At 41.2% G+C, this 11,655-nt stretch overlaps 3 protein-coding genes across 5 annotated transcripts in view; all 3 read right to left on the bottom strand.

Moving 5' to 3' along the window:
- Positions 1–11,655, bottom strand: part of LOC146677678 (protocadherin gamma-C5-like) — a 285,476-nt gene that overhangs the window by 254,864 nt on the left and 18,957 nt on the right. Inside the window, exon 1 of one of the 3 annotated variants that reach the window (XM_085424979.1) lies at positions 5,046–7,552. The exons of 1 other annotated variant lie outside the window; for it this stretch is intronic. In XM_085424979.1, coding sequence (XP_085281105.1) covers positions 5,046–7,436 — 2,391 coding nt within the window. In that variant the 5' untranslated portion in view covers positions 7,437–7,552. Of the gene's footprint in view, positions 1–5,045; positions 7,553–11,655 lie in introns of those variants that run through there. One more of the 3 variants, XM_085425142.1, reaches the window with a different exon arrangement.
- LOC146677683 (protocadherin gamma-A11-like) lies at positions 920–4,004 on the bottom strand. The gene has a single exon (XM_085425310.1). It carries the CDS (start codon positions 3,645–3,647, stop codon positions 1,242–1,244), a length of 2,406 nt encoding a protein of 801 aa, XP_085281436.1. The 5' UTR covers positions 3,648–4,004; the 3' UTR covers positions 920–1,241.
- On the bottom strand, positions 8,116–11,357 carry LOC146677682 (protocadherin beta-15-like). The gene has a single exon (XM_085425288.1). It carries the CDS (start codon positions 11,230–11,232, stop codon positions 8,812–8,814), a length of 2,421 nt encoding a protein of 806 aa, XP_085281414.1. The 5' UTR covers positions 11,233–11,357; the 3' UTR covers positions 8,116–8,811.

The following is an 11,655-nucleotide window of genomic DNA, read 5'->3' as shown; positions in this document are numbered from 1 at the left end:
AATTTCATTAAAGCAAGTAACTACAGCCACAGTTTCTGCTAGGATCAAAGAATCTGTTAAGTGCTGTGATGGAAGTAAGTAAAACCATGTTGCAGTGCACACTTATAACGTTGTTTTAACGCCAGTGAACGCAGTATTTAGCATTTATCTACAAAATTGCAATATTGTGTTATTTAGCTTAAACTGCGATTAAACTTAACATTTTCTCTGCAAGTAAATTTTAATGAAAATAGCAGCATGTAAAATTTGTCTCCAAACTGCTTTCCGTATGGTTGCCTTCTATGTGTTCAGCACCATGGACAGAGTCTACTCAAACAAGTCCTTACGCTCAGTTTGTATAAAAGAAAAATACAGTCTTTGTCAGTATGTTACAACATTTTAAATGAAGAAAAGTAAAAGTAACAAATCATTAGTCATATGGCAGCACCTCTAGTCCAAAGAGCATGCACATTACTGTTGGTCGCAGTTAAAACATAACTTTAATAAACTTGGAAAACTGCACTAACTTGGAATCAAACTATTCAAGGGATGCATGTAGCTATAGGGCAATTTTAGCAGACTTGCCAAAAAAGAAACACAATATACTTGTATTAACCAATGATCCTCCTCTGAAAGCACAATGACTATTGTTTTAAACATTTCTCCATAAACAGATGAACTAAAGCTTTCTGGGAGAATCCTTTTGGCTTTTCTTATGTCTGTTTATGGCCTTACGGTATGTGTTCAAAGTGAGTTATTACTCAGATAATTATCTACTGAGAGTGCAATAATAATTAATCTGAAGATGAACCATTGCTGAAAGGAAAACAAGTAACGTCTTAAAGAAGGGATGGGGTTCTAAAAAGTAAGTAGACAGTTCAACTTTTTCATCTTTCAATGAGAAAAATATTAGGAAGACAAAACAATATAATTCCACTATTTCTAATTGACATATAACATACTAAGTTATTAGATAAAACAGTAAATTGATGCCACTGGAGCAACAACACCTAAAAGAAAACTGATCTGATAGATAAGAAGATTAAAAATATAATAATAATCGTTGAGTATTTTCTGACAATATGTTCTGGCAAGTTAATTGTGAATGGGGTGTTAACTAAACATTTGCCTTTGATGAATGTTAGTTAAGAACATTTGATATAATAGCATTTAAAAAAATGTAACTGAAATAGACGGTTGCTCGAAATTGGCAAATATCATGTAGAGATTGACATCACACGTTTCTCAAAAAGAAGCTTATTTCAGTCTTTTCTTACCTGGGGAGGGTCGTCCAACTCCCCTAACGCCTCGAGAAAATCTGATGGACTTTTCTTCAGAGTCTGATCAGCGGGCAGCGTGTTGTCATTGTATGATGTCACAAACTTAAAATCACTGGTTCTTGAACCTGTGGTCAGGTACGCGTCATAATTGTAAGTGCTGCGTAAAGTTCCTGTGCCATCAACATCTGCGTAATTAGGAGGGAGATAACCGCTGGGGATGGCAACTGCTCCATCAAACAACAATCTTGGCTTTCTCCTGCGACAAAACCTCAAACCCAGGATGATGATGATGAAAGTCAGGAAAAATGTGGACACAGACGCCAACGCGATGATCAGATAAGAGGTCAGTTTGGAATTGCTCTCATTATAAGACAGATCCTTCAGTTCTGGTACCTCAGCCAAGTTATCAGAAATAAGTAAATACATGGAACAGGTGGCAGACAGAGAGGGCTGTCCGTTATCTTTCACTGCCACTACAAGGTTCTGTTTCGTGCTGTCAGATTCAGAAATGTCCCGCTGTGTCCTGATCTCTCCGCTGTGGACACCAATAGTAAAAAGTCCCGGATCAGTGGATTTGACTATTTGATAGGACAACCAGGCGTTCTGTCCGGAGTCCGCGTCCACCGCGATCACTTTGGACACCAGAGAGCCTCCGTGTGCAGCTTTGGGGACCAGCTCGGTCATGAAGGAGTTGCCCTCCGGGGAGGGGTACAGGATCTGAGGAGAGTTGTCATTCACATCTGAGATGAACACACTCACGGTCACGTTGTTGCTGAGAGGAGGAGAACCGTTGTCTCTGGCCATCACGTGGACTTTGAAGCTCCTGAACTGTTCATAATCAAACGACCTCACAGCGTGGATCACACCCGTGTCTCCGTTCACAGACAGATAGGAGGACACCGGGGCACCGTTCACCTCACTAGCTAACAGAGAATAAACCACTGTACCGTTCTGTCTCCAGTCGGGGTCTCGAGCACTAACGGAACATAAAGTGGAACCCGGTTTGTTATTCTCACTCACATATGCGCTGTACGATTGTTCCTCAAACACAGGTGGGTTGTCGTTGATGTCAGCTACAGATAACTGAACACATTTAGAAGAGGACAGAGGTGGAGAGCCCTCGTCAGTGGCAGTGATTGTAATGTTGTAATCAGACACTAGTTCGCGGTCTAGTTGTCCTGTGGTCACCAGAGAATAATAGTTTTTAATAGACGGAACCAACTTAAAGGGGACACCCTGCTGGATGGAGCAGCGGACCTGTCCGTTATACTCAGAGTCTTTGTCCTGCACGTTAATGATGCCCACCTCTGTACCAGGCGGCACGTTCTCTGCAGGGGGGTTCATTAGTGACTTTATATATATTACTGGTGCATTGTCATTAACATCGGTGATATCGATCATTACTTTAGCGTCGGATGAAAGCCCATAACCATCTTTGGCCTCTATACGCATCTCATATTTTGAATTTGTCTCAAAATCAAGCATTCCTGTGACCTTTATCTCTCCTGTTTTACTGTCCAGTGAAAAAACCCTTTTAGCTTTTTCTGTGATGCGATTAAATTCGTACGACACCTCTCCGTTCACTCCTTCATCTGCATCAATTGCGCTTACAATTACAACTAAAGTGTTAAGATTTGAATCTTCAGGTAGATTGGCTTTGTAAACGGCCTGGTCAAACACTGGCGCGTTATCGTTAGCATCCAACACAGTAACGTGTATAACGGCACTTCCTGACCTCTGTGGATTTCCACCATCGACTGCAGTCAGGATGAAATTTAAATCGTGCTCCTTTTCGCGGTCTAGCTCTTTATCTAGCACCAGCTCGATGCTCTTAGTCCCATCAGCATCTTCTCGAACAGATAAAACAAAATGGTCATTCTTTTGTAAACTGTATTCTTTGACTGCGTTCTGCCCAATATCTACATCATGTGCTTCATTGACGCGGTATCGAGCTCCTTTATCTGCTGATTCTCTTATTTCCAACTTAACTGTATCTTTGGGGAAAACTGGTGAATTGTCGTTTACATCCAGAATAAGCAGTGAAATACGGTGCAGCTCCAAAGGGCTCTCCACGACTAATTCAAATTTAAGCATGCACGAAAGCCTCTCCCCGCACAGCTCCTCCCTGTCAATCTTCTCCCTGATGACAAAATTTCCAGTCTTGAGGTCAATGTCGCAGTAATGCTGGTAGTTTTCCTCTGTATCAATCCGGGCTTTACGAGTGAACAATTTTGCTACTTCCAGGCCGAGATCCTTGGCAATATTCCCAACAATGGATCCCGGTCTCATCTCCTCCGGTGCAGAATAGCTGAGGTCCGCAGCGGTTATCTCGAAAAACAGAGCAAAACCGAACACAAAACAGAGCGAGGCTTGTCTTTTTAGGGCCATTTTTTCACCCAAAATGACACGAATACAAAAATGCCCCTTCCGCTGGGAATATTACACAAAGTAATAACAAAACAGCGTATACCGCGACTACAACAATGGTAGCTCTAGTTTTAGACTAATATCTTCGTTGGTAGTGGGTGGGGAATTGAACCTCTTCACATCTGCTAGTGAGCAGCGACGCTGTGAGTTAATTTGAGATATTACAAATAAACATGTTATAAGCTAGTATAAAATGCCACAGTTACAGCCACAACGACCACCGTAATCGTTTTGTTGCCAATTTTAATTCACAAAAGAAACCGATTTTTCCTGCAAGTTTGGACTTTGATTTTGTGTTAAAGTACAAAAAAGCACAAAGTTTCATTCAGCACCACAGACAGCGCTTCAAGGGTGAGGAAAAGACATACATACTTCCCTCATTTAAATTTTCTGAAAGTGACAACATGATGGACTTTTCTAAAAACACATTAAAATAACACTAGTCCTATGTTTTTAAAAAACAAATATTTATTGGAGAATCTAAAGTCCCGCAAAAGAAAAAAACAGGATGTTTAATCATAGGGCATAGAAAATGAGTGAAAGAAATTTTTAACGAAGAATAAAAGAATAATAATTTCATTTAGTCTATTGTTTGATGATTAAAAAACGCCTGGAACTACAACATCTAATAGGCGTTTGCAGTAGACACACAATTTACACGGACAAAATTAATCATTATTCTAAGTGGTCTTGAAATTTGAGAGATAATTTGTTTATTTTTCCATTAATTAACTAAATGTGCCGTGTGTTAAACGTAGTTAGTAAACATCACTTAACAACAGTTTCTATAAATGTACTAAAATTATTTTTAAAAACATTTTATCTGTAGCATAAGTACAAGTTTAACGAGCTCGTGATTACACGAATTACATTCAAAATATCAAACTGACTAGTGGAACTTCACATCTAACAGCAAGCAATGGACTTATTAGGCACACTGTCCTACAGAGAATTAACTGATAATTAAATTGATAAATGTTATTGACCACTCAGTATTTCAGAATGTCAATTTGTGATGACTGACAATTTTCACTTAAACATGACTAAAGTTATAATTCAACAAGTTGCAGACAAGTAATAATCGTAAAATATTTTTTAATCATTTAATATCTTTTTAAAATGGCAAAAGCCAGTAAAATAACTGCATAACTAGTGACATTTGGAAACAAAACGTGCACATCAGTCACTTCAAAAGGGCTGTGCCAAAAAAAGGAATATCAAGAAAATGCGTGCCAGTGAATGCCTTCCTATGAATCAACACCTCTAAAAGGTTTAAAAACTGAGAAGAAAGTAGCTGAAGTGCATAACATTACACTGCAACGTTAAATTAGATTATTTTAAAAAAAAAACATGTCCTACCTCTACAGACTCATCTGGATTATCAAACATTTCAGCAAAGTCTGATGGACTTTTCTTCAGAGTCTGGTCAGCAGGCAGCGTGTTGTCATTGTACGATGTCACAAACTTAAAGTCACTGGTTCTAGATCCCGTGGTCAGGTACGCGTCATAATTGTAAGTGCTGCGTAAAGTTCCTGTGCCATCAACATCTGCGTAATTAGGAGGGAGATAACCGCTGGGGATGGCAACTGCTCCGTCAAACAACAGTCTGGGCTTTCTCCTGCGACAAAACCTCAAACCCAGGATGATGATGATGAAAGTCAGAAAAAACGTAGACACAGACACCAGCGCGATGATCAGATAAGAGGTCAGTTTGGAATTGCTCTCATTATAAGACAGATCCTTCAGTTCTGGCACCTCAGCCAAGTTATCAGAAATAAGTAAATACATGGAACAGGTGGCAGACAGAGAGGGCTGTCCGTTATCTTTCACTGCCACTACAAGGTTCTGTTTCATGCTGTCAGATTCAGAAATGTCCCGCTGTGTCCTGATCTCTCCGCTGTGGACACCAATAGTAAAAAGTCCCGGATCAGTGGATTTGACTATTTGATAGGACAGCCAAGCGTTCTGTCCGGAGTCCGCGTCCACCGCGATCACTTTGGACACCAGAGAGCCTCCGTGTGCAGCTTTGGGGACCAGCTCGGTCATGAAGGAGTTGCCCTCCGGGGAGGGGTACAGGATCTGAGGAGAGTTGTCATTCACATCTGAGATGAACACACTCACGGTCACGTTGCTGCTGAGAGGAGGAGAACCATTGTCTCTGGCCATCACGTGGACTTTGAAGCTCCTGAACTGTTCATAATCAAACGACCTCACAGCGTGGATCACACCCGTGTCTCCGTTCACAGACAGATAGGAGGACACCGGGGCACCGTTCACCTCACCAGCTAACAGAGAATAAACCACTGTACCGTTCTGTCTCCAGTCGGGGTCTCGAGCACTAACGGAACATAAAGTGGAGCCAGGTTTGTTATTCTCACTCACATATGCGCTGTACGATTGTTCCTCAAACACAGGTGGGTTGTCGTTGATGTCAGCTACAGATAACTGAACACATTTAGAAGAGGACAGAGGTGGAGAGCCCTCGTCAGTGGCAGTGATTGTAATGTTGTAATCAGACACTAGTTCGCGGTCTAGTTGTCCTGTGCTCACCAGAGAATAATAGTTTTTAATAGACGGAACCAACTTAAAGGGGACACCCTGCTGGATGGAGCAGCGGACCTGTCCATTATACTCAGAGTCTTTGTCCTGCACGTTAATGATGCCCACCTCTGTACCAGGCGGCACGTTCTCTGCAGGGGGGTTCATTAGTGACTTTATATATATTACTGGTGCATTGTCATTAACATCGGTGATATCGATCATTACTTTAGCGTCGGATGAAAGCCCATAACCATCTTTGGCCTCTATACGCATCTCATATTTTGAATTTGTCTCAAAATCAAGCATTCCTGTGACCTTTATCTCTCCTGTTTTACTGTCCAGTGAAAAAACCCTTTTAGCTCTTTCTGTGATGCGATTAAATTCGTACGACACCTCTCCGTTCACTCCTTCATCTGCATCAGTTGCGCTTACAATTACAACTAAAGTGTTAAGATTTGAATTTTCAGGTAGATTGGCTTTGTAAACGGCCTGGTCAAACACTGGCGCGTTATCGTTAGCATCCAACACAGTAACGTGTATAACGGCACTTCCTGACCTCTGTGGATTTCCACCATCGACTGCAGTCAGGATGAAATTTAAATCGTGCTCCTTTTCGCGGTCTAGCTCTTTATCTAGCACCAGCTCGATGCTCTTAGTCCCATCAGCATCTTCTCGAACAGATAAAACAAAATGGTCATTCTTTTGTAAACTGTATTCTTTGACTGCGTTCTGCCCAATATCTACATCATGTGCTTCATTGACGCGGTATCGAGCTCCTTTAACTGCTGATTCTCTTATTTCCAACTTAACTGTATCTTTGGGGAAAACTGGTGAATTGTCGTTTACATCCAGAATAAGCAGTGAAATACGGTGCAGCTCCAAAGGGCTCTCCACGACTAATTCAAATTTAAGCATGCACGAAAGCCTCTCCCCGCACAGCTCCTCCCTGTCAATCTTCTCCCTGATGACAAAATTTCCAGTCTTGAGGTCAATGTCGCAGTAATGCTGGTAGTTTTCCTCTGTATCAATCCGGGCTTTACGAGTGAACAATTTTGCTACTTCCAGGCCGAGATCCTTGGCAATATTCCCAACAATGGATCCCGGTCTCATCTCCTCCGGTGCAGAATAGCTGAGGTCCGCAGCGGTTATCTCGAAAAACAGAGCAAAACCGAACACAAAACAGAGCGAGGCTTGTCTTTTTAGGGCCATTTTTTCACCCAAAATGACACGAATACAAAAATGCCCCTTCCGCTGGGAATATTACACAAAGTAATAACAAAACAGCGTATACCGCGACTACAACAATGGTAGCTCTAGTTTTAGACTAATATCTTCGTTGGTAGTGGGTGGGGAATTGAACCTCTTCACATCTGCTAGTGAGCAGCGACGCTGTGAGTTAATTTGAGATATTACAAATAAACATGTTATAAGCTAGTATAAAATGCCACAGTTACAGCCACAACGACCACCGTAATCGTTTTGTTGCCAATTTTAATTCACAAAAGAAACCGATTTTTCCTGCAAGTTTGGACTTTGATTTTGTGTTAAAGTACAAAAAAGCACAAAGTTTCATTCAGCACCACAGACAGCGCTTAAAGGGTGAAGAAAAGACATACATACTTCCCTCATTTAAATTTTCTGAAAGTGACAACATGATGGACTTTTCTAAAAACACATTAAAATAACACTAGTTCTATATTTTTAAAAAACAAATATTTATTGGAGAATCTAAAGTCCCGCAAAAGAAAAAAACAGGGTGTTTAATCATAGGGCATAGAAAATGAGTGAAAGAAATTTTTAACGAAGAATAAAAGAATAATAATTTCATTTAGTCTATTGTTTGATGATTAAAAAACGCCTGGAACTACAACCTCTAATAGGCGTTTGCAGTAGACACACAATTTACACGGACAAAATTAATCAATATTCTAAGTGGTCTTGAAATTTGAGAGAGAATTTGTTTATTTTTCCATTAATTAAGTAAATGTGCCGTGTGTTAAACGTAGTTAGTAAACATCACTTAACAACAGTTTCTATAAATGTACTAAAATTATTTTTAAAAACATTTTATCTGTAGCATAAGTACAAGTTTAACGAGCTCGTGATTACACGAATTACATTCAAAATATCAAACTGACTAGTGGAACTTCACATCTAACAGCAAGCAATGGACGTATTAGGCACACTGTCCTACAGAGAATTAACTGATAATTAAATTGATAAATGTTATTGACCACTCAGTATTTCAGAATGTCAATTTGTGATGACTGACAATTTTCACTTAAACATGACTAAAGTTATAATTCAACAAGTTGCAGACAAGTAATAATCGTAAAATATTTTTTAATCATTTAATATCTTTTTAAAATGGCAAAAGCCAGTAAAATAACTGCATAACTAGTGACATTTGGAAACAAAACGTGCACATCAGTCACTTCAAAAGGGCTGTGCCAAAAAAAGGAATATCAAGAAAATGCGTGCCAGTGAATGCCTTCCTATGAATCAACACCTCTAAAAGGTTTAAAAACTGAGAAGAAAGTAGCTGAAGTGCATAACATTACACTGCAACGTTAAATTAGATTATTTAAAAAAAAACATGTCCTACCTCTACAGACTCATCTGGATTATCAAACATTTCAGCAAAGTCTGATGGACTTTTCTTCAGAGTCTGGTCAGCAGGCAGCGTGTTGTCATTGTACGATGTCACAAACTTAAAGTCACTGGTTCTAGATCCCGTGGTCAGGTACGCGTCATAATTGTAAGTGCTGCGTAAAGTTCCTGTGCCATCAACATCTGCGTAATTAGGAGGGAGATAACCGCTGGGGATGGCAACTGCTCCGTCAAACAACAGTCTGGGCTTTCTCCTGCGACAAAACCTCAAACCCAGGATGATGATGATGAAAGTCAGAAAAAACGTAGACACAGACACCAGCGCGATGATCAGATAAGAGGTCAGTTTGGAATTGCTCTCATTATAAGACAGATCCTTCAGTTCTGGCACCTCAGCCAAGTTATCAGAAATTAGTAAATACATGGAACAGGTGGCAGACAGAGAGGGCTGTCCGTTATCTTTCACTGCCACTACAAGGTTCTGTTTCATGCTGTCAGATTCAGAAATGTCCCGGTGTGTCCTGATCTCTCCGCTGTGGACACCAATGGTAAAAAGTCCCGGATCAGTGGATTTGACTATTTGATAGGACAGCCAGGCGTTCTGTCCTGAGTCTGCGTCCACCGCGATCACTTTGGACACCAGAGAGCCTCCGTGTGCAGCTTTGGGGACCAGCTCGGTCATGAAGGAGTTGCCCTCCAGGGAGGGATACAGGATCTGAGGAGAGTTGTCATTCACATCTGAGATGAACACACTCACGGTCACGTTGCTGCTGAGTGGAGGAGAACCATTGTCTCTGGCCATCACGTGGACTTTAAAACTCCTGAACTGTTCATAATCAAACGACCTCACAGCGTGGATCACACCCGTGTCTCCGTTCACAGACAGATAGGAGGACACCGGGGCACCGTTCACCTCACCAGCTAACAGAGAATAAACCACTGTACCGTTCTGTCTCCAGTCGGGGTCTCGAGCACTAACGGAACATAAAGTGGAGCCCGGTTTGTTATTCTCACTCACATATGCGCTGTACGACTGTTCCTCGAACACAGGTGGGTTGTCGTTGATGTCAGCTACAGATAACTGAACACTTTTAGAAGAGGACAGAGGTGGAGAGCCCTCGTCAGTGGCAGTGATTGTAATGTTGTAATCAGACACTAGTTCGCGGTCCAGTTGTCCCGTGGTGACCAGAGAATAATAGTTTTTAATAGACGGAACCAACTTAAAGGGGACACCCTGCTGGATGGAGCAGCGGACCTGTCCGTTATTCCCAGAGTCTTTGTCCTGCACGTTAATGATTCCCACCTCTGTACCAGGTGACGCGTTCTCGGGTATGGAGTTAGATAGTGATTTTAAACTAATCCCAGGTGGGTTGTCATTTACATCTGACAGCTCAATTATTACTTTTGAGTCTGAGGTAAGACCATATCCGTCTTTAGCATCTACACGCATTTCATAAACGGACTCTTCTTCAAAATCCAAAGGTCCGATTACCTTTATTTCTCCTGTGATGTGATTTAAATCAAATGCTCTTCTGCCAGTCTCTGATATACGACTTAGCTCATAAGTCACCTTACCATTTAGACCTTCATCTGCATCAGTTGCAGCCACTTTAACCACTACAGTATATAAAGGAGAATTTTCAGGAAGACTGGCTTTATACACAGGTTGACTAAAAACCGGAGCGTTATCGTTAGCGTCTAAGACAATTACATGCACGGTAGTCGTGCCACTTCTTTTAGGACTGCCCCCATCCAATGCAGTAAGCAGTAATCGGAATTCCCGCTGTTCCTCGCGATCCAATTCCTTTTGCAACACTAGTTCAGCAAATCTGCCTCCATCTAATTTAGTCTGCATTTTCAGCACTAGATAACTGTTAGTCTGCAACACATATCTTTGAACAGCGTTTTGTCCAATATCGAGATCGTGTGCTTCCAAAATACGGAAACGGGATCCCTTTACAGCCAATTCATTGATTTCTATTTTTATTTCGTCTTTCGCAAAAACAGGTTGATTGTCATTGATATCTTGTATTTGTAATGAAATTCGATGTAACACAAGTGGCGCCTCTAAGACCAATTCAGATTTGAGGATGCAAGATGCCTTTTCGCCACAAAGAGCCTCTCTATCAATCCTCTCAGCTACAATTAAATCGCCAGTGCTTGGATTTATGTCACAATACCGTTTACGGTTCAGATCGCTGTCAATGCGGGCCTTTCGAACAGATAATTCCCCCACGTTCAGTCCGAGGTCCCTTGCTACATTTCCTATGACAGATCCGGTCTTCATTTCCTCGGGAAAAGAATAGCTCACATCTCCATAGCCGAAGAGAAAGGATTGAAGAAAGAAAGCAAAGCTGTATAGCAGGCCCGCCACCGAATTTCTACTGTGTGCCATCTTTGGACAAAAAATACAAAGAAAAACACTCGAAAACGTTTAACAGTCCAAACTGTATCAGTGCGACAACAAGTGCGCTCTTTTCACATCAGTTATAATCGAAAATATTTCCAGAGAATGGTGGACAAAAGCACACCCAAAGGGACAGTTTGACAATGACAAGACTGCATTAACACTAACAAACCAAGAGCTATGGATGGAGGTATGTTTCCACTGCTGGTAAACAGCGACCCTCTGAGTTCATATGCGTTGTCTGCACGTGAAATATTTAACTTGCAGACAACGCATTGATTTCCTTTATGACCACAGCACACACAGCACACTTCTTAAAAAAAAAAGGGGGGGGGGGGGGGGGTTACAGCTAAATGTATTGTCAATTTATATTTTAATACCGATCTGGGTAGGCAACATTTTTCGACTGGT

The sequence above is a fragment of the Rhamphochromis longiceps genome, linkage group LG2, assembly GCF_057381845.1.
Source record: "Rhamphochromis longiceps isolate RC_006_pf linkage group LG2, R_longiceps_female_GT1.1, whole genome shotgun sequence".
Lineage (NCBI taxonomy): Eukaryota > Metazoa > Chordata > Actinopteri > Cichliformes > Cichlidae > Rhamphochromis > Rhamphochromis longiceps.
Note: the sequence above shows the minus strand (reverse complement) of the source record. Positions and strands in the feature narration are given on the sequence as shown.